We start from the raw sequence: 21,880 nt of genomic DNA, 5'->3' as shown, positions 1-21,880 counted from the left end.
CTGACTGCGTTCTTTGTCCGCAGTCTCTTTGTACCCATGTGCTCTACAATGGATCCTTCAGCTCCGAGGCAGTCGATGCCTGGTACTAGTAATATTGATGTATTGGCATACCTAGCTAAGGCAGTTTCGCCTTTTCTATATAATTATTTTCTCCATCCTCCTTCCGTTCTCGATTCTCAGAGACGCAACACACCCCGTCCTCTGATTCGAGTCAACCCCAGGAACAGCCTCGTTATCTCAGTCAGAAGACAGGTAATTTCCACAGCACTTCACCCCAGATCGCCCTAACCTGCGACATCATGTCTACGATCATTGTGCCATGCTCTGAAGGTGACACAGTAATCTTCCTCAAAGTCGTGGATGGCGACAAGGAGTATATCATTCTCATGAGGAAGCGAGACAAGTTGAGAGATTTGATGAAAAAGTTCTGGAAAGGATCGTGCAAGAGACCCCACCCAGCACTCTTTACACACCAAGGTAAGAAAATCCGAGCTCGCTCCACTGTAGCTTCGCTCGGACTCGTTTGTGGTGATACAATCCAGTATCAAGCCACTGGCGAGAACCCCAAAGAAATCTTCTACGAAGAGCTCGTCATACTCGCAGACAGCTGCAAGCAATTCAGCAAAGGCCTGATGATAATCTTCCACGACATGCCCGTGGCCTGGTTCGAGTCAGAGGATGTGGAGGCGCAAAGAGTGCTGCTGAAGCACAGCGTGGAAGAACTCAATGATAGAATGCTAGATCTCAAGCATCTTCGCCATGCGCCCTACAATCGGGTATCTTATGGCTGTCTTACTGCCGCACAATTGTTCCTCGCGGAATTCATGCTCGAAATGTTCAGCGTCGACGATATTTTATGTAAGGCCACATTCGCTGCCGGGGACTTGCGTCTGCACCCGGAAAGAGTTGCAAAGATGTGTTTTGGGGCCGCCTTGAATAGGGAAACACTGTTCAAAGTCTCTCGACAATGCAGCTTTTGCCGAATCATGTCATCAAATCCTCACGCGAAGACGTAGCTATGAGCGATGTCGATCATATCCCCGAAGCAAGCACTTCGCAGAGTTTCGGCGAGGAGGATGACGAAATCTGTCTCGTCTGCCATGAGTCCGTCCTCCAGGCTTCGGCCTCTACTACTGGTGCTAACAAGCAGGTCAGCCCAGACGTGGTTATGGTCTCATGCTGCCACAAATTCGCGCACGCTCTTTGTCTTGCCGAATGGTTCGTGCACAGCGTTTACTATCAAGACTACCAAACTGAGACGTGTCCTCACTGCAGAACAGCTTACCCTCCCAGCGACGCTTACCCGCTGCACCGCAAAGCGTTGTTTGCCTTGGCTTCTCGAGAACCACACGAAATTGAGGCAGGACACTGGGCCGCGATGTGGCAGGAGATGGAGACTGCTTCACCACTCAGAAGTTGATTTGCAAACGGCCATCTGGCTAACGATAATGGTCCAATTTGACCTTTGATTACCTGATGAAACGTTAGGTGATCCCGCACGGTCACGCAGTGCATTGGATCAAGGACCCTCATCTATCTTTTCGAATTAATCATTAGGTCGCAGGGAATCCAGTCGTGCATGGTCAAATAGCTGATTGAAGGGAAGTGAGAAGATTTCATTAATGAGTGTATGATTATGGACGTGGATATGAGAAACGCGCGAAGAAGTTAACGGGACGATGCTTTAGTTAGACTCAGAGAGTCAGATTATCACGATCGGTAGGTCAATTGCGAAACGTTTGTTGAAGAATGAAAATGTCATTCACTTTCTGCTATGTGATGAAACGAGTGCTTGCGATCCATTTGTGTACATGGTGGCTGTGTTTTCCTTTATGGCAATGGCGTGTTAAATTACTTAAATTAGGTGTCCTCTCACTGTTCATCCTCTCATCCTGATAGAGACCCATGTGTGTACGTTCCACTATCGTAACTTCTTACTCGTCCTCGTACGCATACACGTATACTTATGCGGTGTTTCGTATGGTGTTTTGTGGCTAGCTCCCCTTGGGAATCAGCTTGGGTAACAGACGGTGACTTCGAATCCCGGTGAGGCGTGGGAGTTCGGTCCAGCGACACAGCTTGTTATGCTGTTCGCTTTGCGCCCGCATTGCGTTTTATTTTTCTTGTATCTTTCTTTTTCTTTTGCGGAAGGAAAGAAGTGAGGGATGGTTCAATTCTTGCGTCCGGGCCTGTGGATGCGGATGCGTAAAGGAAGGAGGGTTTCTTTTTTTCTTTTTTCTTCAATGAGCGGCGCAGTCGTTTTTGTTCGAAGGATTTACAGGAGGCGTAAGGAACGAGGAGAGGGATGCTCGGCTCGGTCTGCCTTGCGTGCGTCGGTGAAGCAGGGCGCCGATTCGGAAAGTGTGGTGCAATCCAATCATGCAAAAGCGCCCACAACCGACATGCCGGCAGCGCCCGTGAGAACAAAGCAAAACGCTTGGATTTTGTCCTTCTTCGTCATGATGAGCGACGCCTCCTCAGAGAGGAAATCCTCAGCGAGAAGGTCGACCAGTGCAGCGTAGATGAGCAGACCTGATGAACTGTTGGGAAGGAAAGAAAAAGACGTGTTAGCTACGGTAGCCTCTTCACGCCTTGAGGTCCATAGGGTGGTATGCTCAAGGAAGATTGACATGGTACTTACAATGCGTTGAATGCTCCGACGAGGATGAGGGCAAAGGCACTGGACGGATCGTACGAGTTGCGCGTCAACAGCCCGATGGCTTGGCCAATGGGACAAGTCGTTCCAAACGCGCAGACCAGAACCCATGGGCGGATTGACTGCTTGGGATAAGGCACGGCGGCGATCCGACTTCCGAGACCTAGACCTTCGAAGAATTGATGGAAGAGTATTGCCACGAGCAAGATGACAAAGCCATCAGTGGTGATGGAGACGGTCATGCCAACAAAGATGGAGTGGAACAGGATACCTCCCTCGAGCAACGAGATGTTGAGGTTCATTGTCTTCAGCGTCATGGCATCCACGCTCGCCTCAGAGTCAGTATCGGGTACACCGACAGACGAGCTGTCGTCGAACACAGATTTCTCTGCCGGGTAGAAGGAGCGCGGTGTGACGGCCAGGATCATGTCCTTGAGCTCTTCGCGTTGACGGACGTACTGGGCGTAGAAGACTTGGAACCAGGTGGGCATGTCTGTGAGGTTGTTGTATTGCTCCATCTCTTCGCGCGCCACGGCCGAAATCTCATAGGAGTGCGTGTACGCGTGCGGCTTCTCGAACCCGTCAACCTCGGATTCGTCTTGTGAATGGACTCCGTATGCTGGAAGAGTTTGCGGGGTGCCGACACCGGGTCGTGCTCCTTGTTCTGCTAGTCCAGGCCTATGTACATGGGCGTGTCCGTGTCGATGTGGTCCAGGGGCTGAAGTAGCGTTGCCCATGGGTCCACCGTGGGAATGGCCACCTGTCTTCGCCTTGAGGTACATTTCAATGGTGAATAGAGCAAACAACGCAAACATCATCTAGGACTCGTTAGAACAGTCCGAGCTCCATGATCTGGAGGGGGAAAGGAGGGAAGTGTATGTGTCCGAAGACACATGGACACCGGTTTGTCAGGAATGTAGAATGGTACTCACGATAACGCCAGGCATAGCTGGATAGTCGTCTGTGAGAAGGGAAGGAAGACACGGATCACCGAGAGACTGAAAAGCCGTGGGCACCAGATGAACAAAAGCCGTTGCAATCAGCACGCCCGTTCCAAAGTGTTTGCAAAAGAATATAACGCGAGGTGGGAGTCTCGCCCAAGATACTCTTTTCCCCATAACTGGGAGACCAGCTCCGGCAATGCTGAATGCGAAGACCATGAAGACTGCACCCACATGGAGAGGGAGGTCGTATTCACTGAGCTCAGCAGCTCCTCCGCCACACTGTGGTTTCGACATTCTTGTCTGCGTTGCAAAAAAAGAGAACCAGTCCCGAAAGCTACCAAAATGGAGTGAGCGGTAGAAGAGTAGAAGAGAATGACGAAAGCAAAGCCCAGCTTCGCAAAGACAACGATGGAAATGTCAGGAAAGAAGCTGCCAGAGCTGAAGAAAAAGCTTTTACAAATCCAAGCAAGCACTCTCATATAAGACTGGTTCGTATCGCCCACATATGATTGCCAAGTGTCGCTTGGGTCGTCCTCTTGCCGGCAGTTGAAACTCGATATCGCAATTTCTGATATGTTCAGGCCTATCAAACCGGGCTAGCAGTCAATGATATTCACATTGGGCCACTTCGGGGAGGTACGACCATGTAGCTTGCCAAGTGGATGATGAGTCCATCTTATCTGATGAAGCTCACCTTGTAACAATATCCGTTTGGAGAGGAGGAAGCGAGAAGCAACCGTCGACAGCTGCTACTTCGTATACTGGCCTGTCTTAGACAAGCTCCTGACTCGGCAAGCCTTGTACAGCTGTGACCACGAGACTGACTGCTCCATGAATCTCTTCATTTACTCACTCGATAAGAAACTTCTGTTAGTCATAATATTCAATCTTGTAGACACAAGGAATGATTGTACAGGCGAGATGTCTGTCCTTCGTATGTAAATTTCATAGTCGTCGCAGTGGTGAATCCGCGTTCGGAAAGATTTCCAAATATCCAACCTTGGGCGGATCCGAGGGAATCGATGCTCCGCTCTGGTTATCACGCTTCTCAGACAATTGGTACTCCGTCCTCGGTCCGTTTTGTCCACGCAAATGCGAGAACCGGCTTGTTTATCTGCCTCAACAACCAGCTTAGGTCGTCGAGAACCAGGTTCGGTACGAGCAAACCGGCAGCGACACTGGACGTTGGACGAAAGTTGTTGCCCACAAGTCGAGCTTCGTAACTCATCTTGGCAAACCATTCAGGGGTTCTGCTTCGAGGCTGACTTTGCATATGACCATTGGCTCCAGAAGGTGCCGCATCAGGGAGCATATGGGCAGTTTTGATACAGTATCCGTCCAAGCGAAGGCAAGCATCCTGGTCCATTGCTTGGCTTTCGTAGACACGAGTTCCACCTACTCAGTTGCCGTTTGCTCGAGGTCGAGACCTGTCTTGATCGGACGAAGGAGCATTTCCTATACCGTAACAAGCTCCCGCTCCACCGCTTGTCTATCTCAAGGCAGGCAAAGGAAAGGACTGATCTGCCACTAGAAGCAAGCGGGTCGCTCCACATCTCCTCTGGATTTGGAGGATTTGCAAGCCTGCGACAAAGACCAGGGAGGAATTCCGCCTTGGCAAAAGGCATGTTGAGACCTTGTCGAACTCTGGAAGCGCTTAGCTGCTGATAGCGGGATTAGAGTCAGGAGAGGGTGATGTCTCCTTCGCTCACAATCGCTGATTTGAGGAGAAGGATAATCAACGCCGACTGTCGCCGCAGAAACCCTTGGGCAACGATGGCTGTGAAGTGTATGTGATGTGTGCAGTGTAAACAGAAACATGAAGCTGGATCTCCGCCATACGAAAGAGGACTACGGCAGCCTTGGCACGTACTAGCGGCAATCACTGCCAAGCCGCTAGTGACGTAGCTGGTTAACCGGAAACTCTGTCCAGGGAGTACTTTGGATGTTCCGTAACAACACCATGTCTGAGGTTCGCTTCTTTCTGGAAACCTGCTACCTTCGTCGCTTAAAGCCCATACGGCCAAGATCTTGGCTTGCGCATCACGGCTTGATCTTGCTTCAAGATTTCACATCACCTCTATCAAGGGACAGGGCCGTGGAACAGCGTCGCCATGGGAATTGTCCGTGAGAAGCAGCCGACCCTGAGAAGAGGGAATCCCAATTGCTACAGGTCCTGCAAGGGTCAGGAGAGCTAGCTGACAGCTCTGCGACCTGCTATAGATAAGTGTGCTTGCCGGCTCATGAGCATGGTTCCAGCTTGTCGTTTACCCATTTTCTGTGTCACTCATCACAAATCTTCTTCCACAATCCCATACTCCCCAATCTTCTCATAATTGATTCTCCTGTTTCGTCTCTCGAACATCTGTGCGCTTACCTTTTGGAAACACATTTGATCTCAGGCTGTCCAGCTAACTTCCCGAAGTGGAAGATAGCGACGGTTCTTCTCTCTTCCGCGCAAAGCCTTACACTTTCAGCCTTGTCTTGAGACAACCATGGCTTCTCCCAGAGTGGATGAGAGTGACAGTGTGCCTCGGGCCTCTCCTACTCAAAGAAGCACTGCGGGACATGGGCCTTCTGATAAGATATCCCCAGCTGTTCAGACAGAAGCCCCGAGATCTAGCAGCAGTGGGACCAGCACTGGGAATGTGCTGAAAGATGTCAGCATTACCCAAGCTAGCGAGTCGGCTCAGGAACAGACCGTCGACACTGCCGACCCCTATTCGCTTCGCGATCTGAAGCAGCCAACTGCCAATGACAACAAACGCTCTAGCATGTTGATGCAGAAACAAGAGCGAAAAGTCAAGAAGTACTACAACAGGCAAAACGCACTGATAGATGCCTATTTAACCAGTGCCGACGAAGAAGCTCTTGAGCTCGAGGACAACATCAAGAATGGGGGTAAAGTCCGCTTCGCTGTCAATGCTAGCTTTGTGTGCAACTTCTGCTTGTTTGTCATCCAGCTCTACGCTGCAATCTCCACGGGCTCCTTGTCACTCTTCGCTACAGCCGCAGACGCCTTCGTAAGTCTCTACTCGACTGACAACATATGCAATGGCTGACCGCTGATGCTGCTTAGATGGATCTCGTCGTCTCGATTGTCATGCTAATCACCTCACGCATGGCATCTCGACCCAACGTATCCAAGTTTCCCGTGGGCCGAAAGCGACTTGAGACAGTCGGTATCATCCTCTTCGTATGTAGCCCTTTCCGATCGACCTATCCACGGCTTGTTCCCCTGGATGCATAGACAGGACGTCACTGACCAATGTGTAGTGCGCCCTGATGACCACTGTGGCGGTCCAGCTCATTGTCGAGTCAGCACGTGGTCTTGGTGCCGGGGAACCGGACTCGGAATCATTGCACATTATTCCTCTTGTTTTCGTGGGCGTTGCCATCTTCGCGAAAGGGACTCTGTTTGTCTACTGCTTCCTCCTCCGACGTTACCCCGCGGCACGCATATTCATGATCGACCACCGCAACGACATCGCGGTGAACCTCTTCGGTCTGATCATGTCAATCGTCGGTACTCGGTTCCGGCAGGTGTGGTTCTTGGACCCGACAGGCGCAATTGCCATCGCGTTGTTGATTCTCTACTCGTGGGCCTCTACTGCATTCGAACACATGTGGTATCTGGTCGGAAAATCAGCTCCACAAGACTTCCTGAACAAAGTCGTCTATGTGTCAATCACCCACGACGAGAGAATAAACAAGATCGACACTGTCAAGGCGTACCATGCCGGTGATAAATTCTATGTCGAAGTCGATATCATCATGGACGAGGTGGAGAGTCTCAAGGTCACTCACGACGTGAGCCAAGCCCTGCAGCGGAAATTGGAAGGGCTGGCAAATGTTGAACGAGCATTCGTACATGTTGACTATGAGGACCTCCATGATGTGCATGAGGAACACAAGGCTCTGTACGAGAAGAAGTCGCCGAAAAAGCCATTGGCTGAGAGAATCCAAGGCCGACTGAGCGGCATATGGGACCGACCAGAGAGACCTCCAACAGACCAAGAGGCGAAGAAGGGCCTTGTTGCAAGAATCTTCAAGACCTAACATCTGTTTGGCAAGCTACAGAGTACCTGTAACAGTATTGTAACGATATCGTGTCATTAGTCATGGTCCATCAGTCATTCCGCAATTGAACGATATCCGCCCCCGATGCTACTCGGTAGGTATTGCTTGGCCGTCGGTTCACAGCGTAAACGATTCGCAGTCAGTAGCTGCGTGGTCACCATCTAGAGGCCTGTGTCCTAAAATTAGCCTGTTCCTGAGCTGACTGACTAAGAAATCACCAAGGATCTCCTGTCCAACCTCATATCACGAAGCGTGTCGTTGGACGCCTTAAAAGCTACGGCTTGGCCAGGCCTCCCGTACGTACATTCTATTCTAGCTTGCTCGTTGGGAGTGTCTCTCCAGACCTCACAGCACGACCATCGGCGCTTCACTAAAGGGCTGCTCCCGCAAGCAGCTAGGTATGCGACGGAGACTCGCCCGGGATGGCTTTCGAGTCCGAATACAGAGCGATGGAAGAGGACGACCGGCAGCAACCAAAACCACGAGCTAAGCGATTCCACCACAAGGTCCGGAGTGGATGTGCAACGTGCAAGTGAGTACGTCGCATTGACGGTCCAATAAAGTGCAAAAATCTCACGGTCACCGTCTCAACGCAGACAGAGAAGAATCAAATGCGACGAGGGATACCCTACGTGTAAAAGGTGGGTCGCATGGATCTCAGGTGGCCTCGAGTTGCCTTATTATGCTGATGAAAAACATTCTCACGCACATGTACCTGGGTAGGTGTGCGATCGCGGGACGAAAGTGCCCTGGATACGACAACACCCCCAGACCATGGATCTTCGAGAGCAAGCAGCAAACCCACATGGACGTTCAGAAGCCGTCCCGGGCTGTAGGACACCAGTTTGGCGTCAAGCACCGCTCGTGCGGTCGTGAACGGCCCGAAGACATTACCGACCTCGCGCGGGAAGCGAAGCGCAACGCCCTCATACGCGCACAATGGAACTACCTCACACATAACGTCAACGTGCGGTTCGGAGAGTCGCCGCGCGACCAGCGGAGTCTGAAGTTCTTTCTCGCCGAGACGGCGCCGACCATAGGAAACTACGGGCCATGCAACATGTTCTGGACCCGGCTGGTTCCTCAACTCGCATTCGAGTTCCCCGTCATCCGACACCTTCTCGTGGCCATGGCGCTGCTGGATGAGCAACTGGGCGTGTCGGAGACGACCAAGATCAAGCCCGCCTCCCTTGCGCTGTGGCACTACCAGATGGCGCTGAGGGGGATGGCGATGGTCGAAAGAGCCGACGAGCCTTTTCTCGTGCTCGCATCGTCGATGGGCTGGGTTTTCGAGTCGTTGCAAGGCAACTTCTCGGCGTCGGCCATCCACCTCCGCGCGTCGGCGCGCTTGTTGAAAGAGCTGGAATCCGGATCGTCAGACCCGCTTGCCTCGGACATGGTCGCCGCCGTGAAACCCATGGTCAATCTGTCCATGTCGTTTTCAAGCATCGTCCACGGGGCCAGTTCCCCGATCGACACTCTCCTGGGTCCAGACGATGGCGACTGCGACGACCAACCAACAGAGCCCTGGGCCGTCTCGATAGACTCCCTCGCACAGGCACGGGACATGCTCATCGAGCGTCTGACGCGGTTCAAGCGCGCCGACGTGCCTTCGCGATACACGGCCCTCGCGCTGCGTCGATACATTGTGAGCTGGCGGAAACGGGCGCGAATACATTGCCTGCCCAGCAAAGAGTCCAGTCTTCACAAACAAACCATGCAGATCCTGTTCATCATGGCTCTGTCGTTCTTGCCGGAAGACATCGCCGGTCCGTTCAGCACGGCCAACGAAGCCGCATCAAGGCACCTCCTGGACACCATTGAGCGCTTGGCCGTCGCCAAGCGAGAAACAGCGTCGTGGGACGAAGCCGACATCGATGTCACTTTGTCTGTGGCGTTGGCGTTCCTGGCCGAGCATCTCCCCGATTTGTACTCCCGGAAGCGAGCAGGACATTTACTAGCTTCGTTCCCAAGGGCGCCGCGGGCAAAGACCAACGACACTCGGTCGTCGACGAGTGGTCTCTTGTGGAATCGATTCAGGCCAGGTAAAGTGACGTTTGAGGGAGACGGGGACGGAGACGGAGAGGAAGGGGAAATAGCGTCGGGCCTGGGACTTTCTGCCATCGAGAAACAATATTCCCGTGTCTTTGACTGAAACGCTACAGTACCTCTGGGACCTACTGTGCACAGGCGAATACCTCAGGACAATACCTAGCCTACCCGTACGCAGCCGTACCCAACGGCCTTGTGTCAAGCTTGATGAGGAGCTGAGATCGAGTAACTTAATTAGCACCATCCGTTCCAATAAACTCCACCACACGCATTCGAAGTAGGTTCGGAAACTTTTGCCATTGTGGCGTTTTTTGCTTCCCGCACTTTACGAGTACGTGTTGGTACGAGCACAACGTGTAAATCTCGCCCGGACTTGTCCGAGATATGAAGTTCGGACCTTGTACATATATATAGTAGATTGATAGCCGTTATTGTTTTCAATATTTACACGGAGCTCAGCTCGCAAATTTGGCTACCTGTCCGTACTGTTGCTCTTCAATCTACCTTTTACCAAGTTGTACGGATTCCTTTTCTCCAAATACCTCTCTTCCACGCACACACACACACACACACACACACACACACACACACACACACACACACACACACTCCGGAAAAAAGGAAATACCACCGACATGTCTGAGACGGATCCTGGATTCATCGCGGCGGTGGAGGAAGCACGACAAGGTTTCAGCGAAGGCGGCGTTCCAATCGGTGAGTATACCCTGTCTTCGTTTCCTCGCTACGTGGCATAGTGGCCATGGCGAGTTCCGTGCAATAATAATACATTCTACTATCCTCTTCCTGATCTGCCTTTCTGTTCTGTTCTGTTCTGTTCTGTACTCACGCTAAATGCCGCCGTGTGTGTGTGTCTGTGTGTCTGCAGGAGCGTGTCTCGTCTCCAAGGACGGCAAGATTCTCGGCCGAGGACACAACATGCGAGTTCAAAAGGGTAGCGCGACTTTACATGTGAGTGTTCTTTCTTATCTATGTATCTGATCTGGCATTGTCCCCGACCACTACCACGACCACGACCACGATCACGATCATCTCACGGGGCTCTTGGATGGGGAAGTCTTTCGAGAAGAGAGAGAACCCAAACCACCAAGTAACGTCTGTCCGAGTCGTTCTGAGCACTCTGAGTGCTGAGTACCTTCTTTGGGACCAAAACCTCCGGCACAAGGACGGGGTTTACAGATCCGTCATCTCGTCGTCCTCGGTGGTAGTGCGAACCTCGTCAGCATTTTGGCATTTTAGCAGTATATATATACACATGTCGACCATGTTCTCTGATATCGACGCTCTTCACAGGGCGAAATCTCGGCACTCGAAAATTCAGGTCGACTGCCTGCTTCTGCGTACGCCGGTGCGACAATGTACACCACCCTGTCTCCCTGCGACATGTGCACGGGCGCGTGTGTCATGTACAAGGTGGCCAGAGTGGTGATTGGCGAGAACAAGACCTTCGTGGGCGGGGAGGAGTACCTCAAAAAGCGAGGCATCGAGGTCGTGGTGTTCGAGAATCAAGAGTGCATGGGTCTGATGAAGAAGTTCATCGAGGAGAAGCCGCGGGTATGGTACGTTGAGACTCTCCCTCCCACTCTCCCACTCTCTCTCCCCCCCGTATTGATCCCTGCCTATGTTCTTCTCGAGTCATCGTCGCCGCCGCTGACGTGTCTACAATGTTCTAATAACGGCATCCACAGGAACGAAGATATAGGTGAAGACTGAATCACGCTGATCGTCAATCAATTATTACATTGCTTCTTTCCTTTTCCTTTTATTTAACTCGGTCGTGAGATCCATCCAATCCTCCGTCACCTCGAAGTCGTACACCGCTGAACCTCCTCAAAGAAGAATTTGAGATCATCAGGATTGACACCTGGCGTGATACCGTGGCCGAGATTCACGATCCATCTCTCTTGGCCGCCGCCAAACCCTTTTACCATACTCTCCACCACCGACGTGATGGCCTCGTGTGAACCGTAGAGAACGCCCGGGTCAGCGTTCCCCTGCAGCGTCACGCGACCTCTCGCGATCTTGACCGCTTCCGCCGGATCGTGCAACCAGTCGAGCCCAACCACGTCGTACCCGGAGTCGCACAGCTCGTCCAGGGCGTACCATGCGCCCTTGGCGAACACCACCATAGGCACGACGTCCTCGCCCATCTCGCGCAGCCGCCTGGGCAGGTTCTCCGAGATGTATCTCAGCGCAGGCAAGGCGAATTCCTTGAACGAGGCAGGCGACAGCTCGCCGGCCCATGAATCAAAGACTTGAAGGATCTGCGCTCCCGCCGCGACTTGCAGAGCAAGGTACTCAACACAAATGTCCGAGATCTTCTTGAGCAGAACCTTGGTCTCTTCGCCGTACTTGTACACCCATGTCTTTGCCTCTCGGAACATCTTGGACCCTCCGCCCTCGACCATGTAGCATAGCAGAGTCCACGGTGCGCCGCAGAACCCGTACAGCGGCACTCGGCCGTCCAGCTTCTTCCGCGTCAGCGTGATGGCCTTGTACACGTAATCCAGTTCTTTCGCGACATCGACGTCTCGCTTGACGATCTCCTGGTACTGCGTATCCGCCGGCGAGCGTAGAGGGTTGGGGAACTTGGGGCCGATGCCGTCGACCATTTTCACTTCCATGCCCATGGCCTGTGGGATGACGAGGATGTCGGAGAAGATGATGGCCGCGTCGATGAGCCCCGCATATCGCTCGATCGGCTGGAGCGTCAGGGTCGACGCGATCTCGGGCGAGCGACAGCATTCGAAAAAGTCATGCTTTCCTTTGGCTTCGTGGTACTCGGGCAGGTATCGGCCGGCTAGAGAGAAAGAAGTCAGTTTCTTCCAGACCCAATTTGCACTGATCAAAAGACAAGGGAATAAAAGGCACTGACCGCCGCATACCTTGTCGCATCACCCACATGGGCGGCCTGTCGACCTTTTCGCCTATTCAAAGAAGTCAGGTCTGTCTGTTCCCAAATACTGCTCCAACAGTCCAAACATGTCAATGAACCCACGCACCACGTGCTGCCCGCAGGAGGCGGTCATTCTTCAACGGAGGAAATCTCTCCTTCATCTTGAGCTAGCTGGTCTCTTAAAGCGCACAACAGGTCCGTCGGTGGATGTTGCGACGGCTTTGAATGGCAACAAGCCGCAACAGATGATGTGCGGGCACAATTGGAAAGTGCGCAACTTTATGGGAAGCCGACATTTAACCGGCTGCCCCTCGCATCACGAGGCTACGAGGCTACGAGGCTGCGATGTGTGCCCGCGAAGGATTGATAGTTCATACAGAGAGGGAGACCCTTGAACCGTATGCTGTAGTGTAAGCTTGTTCTTCATACACAGATACACTACCTACACAGCTGCAGGGGTACTTTCTCCCGCATCTTCCTCTTCGGCATCAACAGCTTGATCGCCCTTCTTTTTTCGCAGGTTCTCCAAGCCATATAGCTGTTCTCCCAGTGTACCGTATGTGCTCTTGCCCTTTGAATCATCTTCCAGTGGCAGGTCGGATGCTTCAGAGTCTGGTACAGCGTTGTTCAGAAGCACAGCGAGGCTCGACCGTTCCCATCGTAACTCAGGTGCCGGATCGTCATCCTTGGGGGCTGTGCCATTGGTATTCTCAGTCAGGTTCGAGAACAAACTGAAAGTCTCGAAGAAATCCGAGTTCGGTACAGCGTCCTGTTTGACTTCCTTGACAGAACCAGGCTTATGCACCGTATCGATGCTGACCACCATCTCCCATAGTGCTGGACCTACGGCGACGTCCAAAGCATTCCCACCTAACTCAATGGTCTGATGGTGTTGAAGCTTCCCCTGGTGTGTCAAATTATAACTAAGCAGCAATGGAAGTCTCAATTCCAAAATTAGAGCCCGTATTCAAGACGATCGGCAAAGCAAACTTACCCTTCCAACGCTACAAGAAGCAGGTGTGGCGGATGGCGCGAATACGGCGAATGTCCGCCCACCGAGTAATGGACTGGCCAAATATTGGACACAGCGAGATGCGCCATCGACCGCTCACCGGAGGTCACATCCAAGTTTCTTTCAAGATCTTGTCGGACAGCCCCTTGGAAAAGCTCTTCATCGAGCAGTCGACCCGTGCGCCAGTGGTACACTTTCAGAGAAGGTTCACCACTTCCTGTAACGAGAAACTCGGGTTCCCAAGGTGGAATGCACAATTTACTGACAAATTCGCGGTGTCCCAAACAATAGCCTTCGATAATATGTGCTTGCGTGATGCCTCGGGATACCCGGATGTGTTCATCTCTATCGGCAGTGAGGATGTACTGCTTCCGTTTGAGACCATCCAGGACTTCAGTGATGGCAACATCGGTCAACAAAGAGACATGTCCAAGTATCAATTTGAGTTCGAAAGTTGGTCCTTCCTTCTTTGGTCTCATGATTTTCATTTCTCTCTGATTTTTCAACGCCTCCAGATTGCGCTTGCTGTGAACTGTCAATTCCGAGGCCGAAGGGGTGAAGGGTCGCTCTTGTTCATCCTGATCCACCTTTGGAGGTGTCCAATCGTTGCTTGGATGTAGAGGAAGCAGATAGACATCTCCAAACTTATCTCCGACCAGAATATTCTTCTCATCTGGTGTCAGGACAATGGCACAGACACGTTTTGGCATCGATCTATCCTTTGTGAGCTGGAAGAGGGGGAGGAGGAACACAATGGTATCAAACTTACCTCTGGCTCTGGAGATCCAGGACTCCCTCCGGTCCGACACCGAATACATTGATCGACTTGTCCTCAGCGGTGACAGTTATCACTGTCGCACCGCTACTGGTGGTAATGATATGGGTCACGTTTGATGATTTCGAGTTCTCGACCTTGAGTTTCCGGCTTTCTCCCTTCTCTCGCTTCGAAATGATTTCGATGGAATTCTCCGAGTCCTCACGCGGAACCTCGGCTTGCTCTCCCTCATCGAGGCGTCGTCTCTTCGGCGGCCGGTTTTCGTCGCCGTCTATCGTGGTAGCGGGTGCTTCTTCCTGATCGGTCTTTTCACCCTGTTGGGGCCATTGACTCAGCAATGAGCCAGTCTTGATATCTAATGAGTAGATGACAGGGCCAGAGGCAGAGAGCAAGAATGGCTGCTGTCCATTCGACGGCTGAACACAGCATACGGTCTGAAATGGTGATTGGACCATTGTGAAGCTTTGTTTCGCGAAACGAAGCCTTTCCTCAACTCCCTCCGACCTTCTTGTGACTTTTACGGACCCTATAAAGTAACATCAAGAAGAAGTTGAAATGACTGGAAAGGCTTTAAAACCTTCGTATATTTCAAGTGAAATCACTACGTAGTGTTTCGGTCACCACCAGAAAGAATATTTACTGAAAGTGCATTATGCGAGAGTTGTAGTTGACCGAATTATTGCCAAGATCAGTACGGCACAACGTAGAACCGCCCCACGCAATCTCCGCCATCCAGCATTCTTTTGATATTGCAGTTATGACCTCTACCTCAAGTGGTATACTTGAATCCTTTCAATTCCCCGTCTGTCTTATCAAGCCAATCTTGATCTCCCATAGCGAGATCGATATCCTCCTTCCGAGAAAGATTGCTCCTGTGGCACAGATAGCCATAGAGCACGATCAACACAATGGCAACCACGTAGCAAACAATCATAGCCACCGTGCCTCCGGTATACGCCGGAGCCTGCTCTGCGCGAAAGGTCTGGGGGCCGATGATATTACCTGTCGCCCAAGCCACATAATAGAAGGCATACAGAACAGTTCTTGTTGAAAAGTTAGATTTTGATTCCTAATCACAGCAATATGGTGTAGGATGCTCACTTCTTGGTATGTCCTGCAATGTTGGCCTGGTACACAGACACAAGCGTCACGTATGGCGCCCAATAGGTGTAGAGGATACTGCACCACCCAACGTCAGCAACGTACTCGAGAAGAAAAGCAATTGGGTACCACATACTATAGTCCAACAAGTTGTCCGGCCAAGTTCGTCCTGGGGAGTGAGTAACATAGAACGGCCCCGAGCAGGGGCAAAAGGATCGAGACAGCAATGATGGCGGTACGCCATTTCCTGGTTGTCGCAGCCAGGAAAGACAAGGCGATACCTGACAAAGTCGACATGGCCTATAAAGGTAACATGTTAGCAATTTTTGTCACTGAGCCAGGCTATTCGGTCGAGGAAGACAGGCGGGAGTACAACTTACACCAGGAGGCATGGCCAGGAGCGAAGTGTGCAAAGAGTCGAATCCCAATCCCGAGATGATCAGGGTGTTGAACGTGGTGAGGCCGCCGTTGGGGACTTGCAGTGCGACAATAGCGAACCAGATCAGCCAAGTGCGAATGTCCATGACAGCTTCGAAAACCTGCTCTTTCTTGAACACTTTTGACTCAACCCCAGTATTGTCAGAAGCTTTGCGCTGGATGATGATGTACTTTTCTCTCCCAGAGAGCCAGTCAGCATCCAACGGGTTATTTGGCCTGTTAACCAGTCAGTTTTGAAGCGAAATCGGGGATGGTGCTTGCCGAAACACGTACAAGAAGAAGTAGACGACAAAAGACCACAAGAGGGTAAAGATCCCCAAAACTAGAAAGATGATCTTCCAGGGCTCAAAAGGACCTTTATAATAGCCCACCAGCCACGAGATGAAGCCGTTCAAGATTGGTGCAATGACGTTGAGAATAATACTGTTCCTCTTGGGTTGCTCCTCGGGTTTATACCACATGGCGACGACCAGGGTAACTGCCGGAATGAGGAGGGCCTCGAAGCCTCCTAAGAGGAACCTGCAGACGAAGAGCCCTCCGAAACTTGTCGTTGCCGCCATGCAGCTTGCTGTGACTCCCCACATGAAAACATTGAACGCGAAGAACTTCACTGCCGGTAGTCTCTGTAGGCAGTAGGCTGCTGGTCCCATGAATGCCAAACCGCCGAAGAACGGGGCCGAGCCACACCAGGAATAATCTTGGCCGTGTAGGTTGAGGTCCTCCTTTAGACCATAGATAGCCGCTCCAGAGATGGCTGTTTTGTCCAGGCCAGAGAGCGTTGCGCACACAAAGAGCTGTTGATATCGTCATCAGTCGCAGGCATAGAGATGCTTCACATGGAGTCTCACAATTGGAATCAGCCTCCAGTCAACCTTTCGCATCAATTTCTTCTCTTCTTCGGGCGACCAACCCTGACTTCCCATTTCAGGACCATACTCTGCAATGATCTGAGCAGCAATGTCGACATCTTTCGCACGTCCTGCTTTGACTGCCTTCACTGCTGCCTCGGCTGCAATTTCAATAGAACCGCGTTCAGCAGACGGTTCAATGACATCCTCCGCGGTCATATGGGGATCTTTCTCGGCGGCCATGGGGACGCTTCAAGGTAAGGAGAATGAAGGAGAGATGTTATCGGGTAGAGGCTTCCCTCCCATCCCGTTGCGACATGTTCAAAGTTATATCCCAGGTCGCAAACGGCTGGTTTAGAGGTGTAGCAGGCGAATAACGCCCAGTCCTCCAAGTGTAGATAATTGACAAGCGCAAAGGGGTTGAGCAATTCCCAGTATATGATTGGACGCCCGTGCCAATGTCCAATGCGATCCGCACGGCAGCATATCCTGTCTCCACTGATAGTGCATTTTAGCTGCAACAGTTGCGCGCAGACCTCAGGGACGATACCCAAAAGGCGTATTTTGGGCCTAGGGGCGCCCAAGAAAGCGCGCAACTCAATCTAGAGAGCGGCGAACATGTATGTCCGTAGGTCATTTGATCCCTGAAATGGCTGGCGTTCGCCGCGATAAGATCCGCTCCCATTTCAGAGGATTGACGCCCAACGAGGGTCTGAGATAGTGTTTGCTGTGATTCTTCGTCGACCGGGGCTATGGCCACACTTGTCGCGCCGCCCCAGCAATAGTCGGGGCGCGAAGATCCAAATCATACATTGCAACGCGCACGCTAGGGCAGAGGATGGTTAGATAAATTGCCATTCTCGAACTGTGCAGTATTCAAGGAATTCCATCCAGTCTTTCCACGACAATAAATCAGGACGACATCCTTTCAGGAAGTACTCGTAGCCACGCCCAGTACCACGGCCCTCGAATCAGTCTTGTGGTCCTACTTGTTATATCATAGCCGTCACCATGATTGCACCCCTGGGGGAACTCAAGGCCCAGTCAAAAGAGCCACTGTATCCAAAATACCTGCGTATGTTCACTTCAAGACTGCACCTACGTCCTGTTGACATTCTTGTTTGACAGCACACTATGATCCTCTGGAGAAGGTGGAAGAGGTCGGTCCCTTTGAGCACGTTGACCCTGGTCACCGTGCCGACCCGAAAATGCCAAATTTGTTGCAGAACGCGACCAGTATTACCGAACTGAGTCCGCATTGTGGCACCGAATTACTGGGCGTCCAACTGGTATGGATTCCGGCTGTATGGATGATACCATCCGTGGAAGACATAGACTGACTTGTCTTGCCCTTCAAGACCGAGCTGACCACCGAGGGCCTGGACGAACTGGCGCTCCTGACGGCTCAACGAGGGTGCGTCGTATTCCGGGACCAGACCTATACGGATGCCGGTTTCGGGGAGCAAGCGAAGATCGCCTCACACTTCGGGCCCTTGCACAAACACGGGTGGATGCCACATCCCCAGGATGGACCGGTGGAATTTGTGATCGTCTATGATTCCAAAGACGATCTACGGATCCGGAAATCATGGGCCAGGAAGAGCCCGATTCAGTTCCACGTTGACCAGTCTCCAGAGCGTCAACCTCCTGGTCTTACATTCTTCTGCATGTTAGAGTCGCCAGATGGTAGCGGAGGAGATACAATCATTTCCAACGTAAGTCAGACAACAATTGTCAGCATATCGTTCCCCTTGATCACTAACCTGGCTCACCTGTAGACGGGAAGAGCATTTGAGCGACTCTCGCCTTCGTTCCGAAAGCGACTGGAAGGTCTCATGGCTGTGCATACGACTGCAAACCCTATAATGCGAGAAATCCGCGACAACGGAAACAACTCTGTCTTAAGACGACCGATCACTCGTAGTATCCATCCTGTCGTCACCATCCATCCCGTTACCAAACAAAAGGGACTCTTCGTCAATTCATCCTATACGCAAAGTATTGTCGGATGGGATGAGGAGGAATCAGGTAAGTACTGCGTCAGATTGCGCTGGAGGTCGAATAGCTGATTGCCACGGTATAGATTACATGCTCAAGTTCCTTTTCGATCATATCAATCGTGGTCAAGACTTCTCCTGCAGAGTGAGATATGAGCCTGGAACCGTTGTGGTTTGGGATCAGCGAATTACTCAACATTCTCAAACGCTGGATTATGCTGCTGGTGATCGTCGCCACGCTTTTAGATTGACTCCATTGGCAAATGTTCCAATCCCGAGCAAAATCGAAGAGGATGATGGTGAATGCCAAAAGGACGAGGCACGAGTAATGCTCAATCTTTGCTAGCAAAGGCGCCGTTAATGAATACAATGTACCTTCTTTCCATGGAGTCAATGGAACGAAGTTTTTGTATGATTGTCGTTCCAGCATGTCTTAGTCTGCTTCTACCGGGAGCAAGTTAATACCAAGTGAAATCAAGAACGTCTCGACTTTGAAGAGACCAAGATTTGTCAGGCCTCTTGCACCTGCAGCGTTGTTTGTACAACTGCGATTTGCCCATCTCCATCGCTGAATGAGTATTTGGAGTTCGTTATGTTCGTCTCTGAAAGATAGGCCCTGGAGCCCAGGCCCCGGTTGATCTGATAAAGAGGGACAAGCCACATCAACGTCTGGGGTTATGATTTGAAGTAGATGCACCATGAACGTTCCAGCCATCGCGAAATTCGGTCGGCTCCCTAAGCACTCTGGTCAGCATCGATTGGTTAGAATATGGTGATTTTAATGCAAATTCCACTCTTACAGCTATGCCAGAAGGCGTTCCAATGAGAATTGGTCAGGTCTTCCATGAACTCAACAAGTTCCCTGACACAGAGCAGCGCACCTCGTACGATTGCTAAAGCAATGTCATACATTGACCGAGCTTTTGCCGTGTCATACTTCGCGATGTTTGTCCAAAGATCAAGTGGTCGAAGCAAAGCTCGAAAGAGGGTCATGTGTACCGTAATGTACGACAGATGGAGCGAGCCAGTCGGGTCAAGACGTCTCGCCATATACTCTGACGTAGGCCCTTGTCGCGAACCGAGCTCGACTTCGCGTCGACGAAATTTCAGGTTGTCTGGGAGACCATCTTTCCACTCTTGCAGCCTTATGCGAATGGCTCTGCCTAATTCAAGGCTGGCGTGCAAGTCATTAGCTGTTGTTTTAATGGCGCGGACAGTGTAGAAAGTGTTCTGAATCACGGAGAGAAGGGTCGTCAAAGTGACGAGGTAAAGGAAATGCAGTTGGCCTTCCGTCGAATCGGGCCTGCCTGGTAAGTCTTGTACTTGCAAAGGCTGCACGTCGCTCTCATCGTCTCTTATGTGGCTGGGCATACCTCTGGCAAGCGCATGCCATTTCTCCATTGCGACTAACGCCCACCAGAGTCTCCGGCGGAGTTTACACTCGTTTGGCGGGATCAAATGCCACTCCGAAGGATCTCGATGCAAGCCTACCGTGTGAGCCGCGGCGACCGCTGAGCCCATCAAGGTCCACTTAAAAGCAGTATCTGACAAAACCGGGTTGGTGGGCAGTCGATGTTGGAATATGAGACAGCTCTGGATGGTAACTAGGGTTGGGGCATGGAAATCCTGCCACAGAACTAACCAGCAAATCCGATACAACTGTTGACTTGACGGTGGCCTGGGCTGCAACCGGTAGAGGGAATCATCATACAGTGCAAATGGTAGCGCAGTTGCACACATACCCGCAAGCAATGCCAAGTTCATAGATTGCAAGGACTCTGGACTTTCAGGAATCTGGTCGATAGAGAGGATTGGGAACTGCGGCTCGATGAACCGAAGATAAAGGCGAACAAGGCGCATCGCCACATCAGGTTCGACCAAAGCCCAAAAGTCCGACCACGCTTGTTCAATTACCTCTGGACTCTCTCGAGGTTCCGCATTGGCCACCAAGCTTTTATCGGTGACGCCGAAAATGGTTGGCGGTAAAGGACCCAAGCCCTCAAAATCCCCAACCAGAGGGCTTTCATCAGACAGGTCCGAACGGCGGTCTGGCTTCGCGGTCAACTGAAACTTCAGCCCACTAGCGACGCTTGCGGACAAGCTGCTATCGCGGAACGTCTGTCGACGAAGTAAATATATATCTGAAGTCCCCGTGGGACCGATGTAGAAGCTGAATGCGTCTGGAAATGACTCAAGCGATGTTTGGTGTTCGAAGTCAACTTGTTGTCCGGTCCGCAGGCTGTGCGGCTTTTCCGCGTCGTTCAAGTGATCCTGCTGCGCGTTCAAAGTTTGTATCTGGCTTCTTTGATCCCCCTCAAAGGCAGCCAAAGCACCAGATACACCTCTCGAAGTCTGCTCTGCTCCAATTACGGCTGGGAATCTCTCTGCCAATGTTGTGTGGTCTAGATGGACAGCCTCCTCAGAGATGTAGGCCAAGGGGGAGATGAGACCATTCTCAAATGAAGCGAAATCAGGCATTGGCCTAGTAAACGCACCCGGACTGAAAGTAAAGGAAGTGTCATCGGGCCATTGCCTATATTCGTAAGGATGCCGCAACAGGATGTATTATCGCATGCACAGCCATACCTTTCTTGATTGTGGATCGGCTCACGATGCCCATCAGGCGAACGAAGCCTTTTCCTCGGACCTTCGTTGAAGGTGCATTCTTGATTCAGCCGAATGCAGCGGACGCAGGGAGCGCCGTTAGGCTGATCACAGAGTACTTTTCTGCGCCGACATGCGTCGCACGGTCTGTTCTTGCGAGACCGATAGGGCCTTCCAGCATCTCCATCATCGTGATTACGACCGTCGGTCATGCTATGAGATCTGGCTCACGTCTTACCAGTTCACACATCCCAAGTTGACTTCGCCCTGGATGACATGATTCTCGACTTGCAAAAGACAGGCTGTGTCAGTGTCCTGGTGTGTTCTTGGGGAAAGAACATAGGAAAGAAGGCGGGCAGAAGTGCGCTGGGAGCGATAAGCGACGCGTTACGTCATCACGTGCAGATATACTGCGTCCAGGCTTCAAATCTTTCAAGACATCTCAATCCTACTCGTACTACC

The 21,880-nt window shown here is 51.7% G+C and overlaps 10 protein-coding genes across 10 annotated transcripts; 5 read left to right on the top strand and 5 right to left on the bottom strand.

The window, feature by feature from the left end:
* Window positions 1-299: 299 nt before the first annotated feature.
* Window positions 300-1,420, top strand: PV08_07609 (uncharacterized protein; the record flags this gene model as incomplete). The annotated part of the gene is made up of 2 exons (XM_016381938.1): window positions 300-858; window positions 1,017-1,420. The coding sequence occupies 2 exons, from the start codon at window positions 300-302 to the stop codon at window positions 1,418-1,420; spliced, it is 963 nt and encodes a 320-aa protein (XP_016235040.1).
* Window positions 1,421-2,377: 957 nt separating this feature from the next.
* PV08_07608 (uncharacterized protein) lies at window positions 2,378-3,894 on the bottom strand (the record flags this gene model as incomplete). The annotated part of the gene is made up of 3 exons (XM_016381937.1): window positions 2,378-2,540; window positions 2,642-3,474; window positions 3,589-3,894. 3 exons carry the CDS (start codon window positions 3,892-3,894, stop codon window positions 2,378-2,380), a joined length of 1,302 nt encoding a protein of 433 aa, XP_016235039.1.
* A 2,198-nt stretch (window positions 3,895-6,092) lies between these two features.
* PV08_07607 (uncharacterized protein) lies at window positions 6,093-7,656 on the top strand (the record flags this gene model as incomplete). The annotated part of the gene is made up of 3 exons (XM_016381936.1): window positions 6,093-6,620; window positions 6,677-6,793; window positions 6,874-7,656. The coding sequence occupies 3 exons, from the start codon at window positions 6,093-6,095 to the stop codon at window positions 7,654-7,656; spliced, it is 1,428 nt and encodes a 475-aa protein (XP_016235038.1).
* Window positions 7,657-8,482: 826 nt separating this feature from the next.
* PV08_07606 (uncharacterized protein) lies at window positions 8,483-9,832 on the top strand (the record flags this gene model as incomplete). Its single annotated transcript, XM_016381935.1, has 1 exon — window positions 8,483-9,832. The coding sequence occupies one exon, from the start codon at window positions 8,483-8,485 to the stop codon at window positions 9,830-9,832; it is 1,350 nt and encodes a 449-aa protein (XP_016235037.1).
* A 532-nt stretch (window positions 9,833-10,364) lies between these two features.
* Window positions 10,365-11,460, top strand: PV08_07605 (uncharacterized protein; the record flags this gene model as incomplete). The annotated part of the gene is made up of 3 exons (XM_016381934.1): window positions 10,365-10,443; window positions 10,616-10,698; window positions 11,041-11,460. The coding sequence occupies 3 exons, from the start codon at window positions 10,365-10,367 to the stop codon at window positions 11,458-11,460; spliced, it is 582 nt and encodes a 193-aa protein (XP_016235036.1).
* An 86-nt stretch (window positions 11,461-11,546) lies between these two features.
* PV08_07604 (uroporphyrinogen decarboxylase) lies at window positions 11,547-12,804 on the bottom strand (the record flags this gene model as incomplete). Its single annotated transcript, XM_016381933.1, has 3 exons — window positions 11,547-12,547; window positions 12,633-12,674; window positions 12,750-12,804. 3 exons carry the CDS (start codon window positions 12,802-12,804, stop codon window positions 11,547-11,549), a joined length of 1,098 nt encoding a protein of 365 aa, XP_016235035.1.
* A 281-nt stretch (window positions 12,805-13,085) lies between these two features.
* PV08_07603 (uncharacterized protein) lies at window positions 13,086-14,885 on the bottom strand (the record flags this gene model as incomplete). Its single annotated transcript, XM_016381932.1, has 3 exons — window positions 13,086-13,566; window positions 13,638-14,369; window positions 14,425-14,885. The coding sequence occupies 3 exons, from the start codon at window positions 14,883-14,885 to the stop codon at window positions 13,086-13,088; spliced, it is 1,674 nt and encodes a 557-aa protein (XP_016235034.1).
* Window positions 14,886-15,199: 314 nt separating this feature from the next.
* PV08_07602 (uncharacterized protein) lies at window positions 15,200-17,060 on the bottom strand (the record flags this gene model as incomplete). Its single annotated transcript, XM_016381931.1, has 6 exons — window positions 15,200-15,473; window positions 15,532-15,609; window positions 15,668-15,831; window positions 15,912-16,185; window positions 16,243-16,763; window positions 16,818-17,060. 6 exons carry the CDS (start codon window positions 17,058-17,060, stop codon window positions 15,200-15,202), a joined length of 1,554 nt encoding a protein of 517 aa, XP_016235033.1.
* Window positions 17,061-17,828: 768 nt separating this feature from the next.
* Window positions 17,829-19,160, top strand: PV08_07601 (uncharacterized protein; the record flags this gene model as incomplete). Its single annotated transcript, XM_016381930.1, has 5 exons — window positions 17,829-17,892; window positions 17,946-18,106; window positions 18,176-18,532; window positions 18,596-18,845; window positions 18,901-19,160. The coding sequence occupies 5 exons, from the start codon at window positions 17,829-17,831 to the stop codon at window positions 19,158-19,160; spliced, it is 1,092 nt and encodes a 363-aa protein (XP_016235032.1).
* An 87-nt stretch (window positions 19,161-19,247) lies between these two features.
* On the bottom strand, window positions 19,248-21,630 carry PV08_07600 (uncharacterized protein; the record flags this gene model as incomplete). Its single annotated transcript, XM_016381929.1, has 3 exons — window positions 19,248-19,549; window positions 19,615-21,314; window positions 21,401-21,630. The coding sequence occupies 3 exons, from the start codon at window positions 21,628-21,630 to the stop codon at window positions 19,248-19,250; spliced, it is 2,232 nt and encodes a 743-aa protein (XP_016235031.1).
* Between the last annotated feature and the right edge of the window lie 250 nt (window positions 21,631-21,880).

Source organism: Exophiala spinifera, assembly GCF_000836115.1.
Source record: "Exophiala spinifera strain CBS 89968 unplaced genomic scaffold supercont1.5, whole genome shotgun sequence".
Classification (NCBI taxonomy): domain Eukaryota; kingdom Fungi; phylum Ascomycota; class Eurotiomycetes; order Chaetothyriales; family Herpotrichiellaceae; genus Exophiala; species Exophiala spinifera.
The sequence above is the reverse complement of the archived record's forward strand: the minus strand, read 5'-3'. Positions and strand labels throughout refer to the sequence as shown.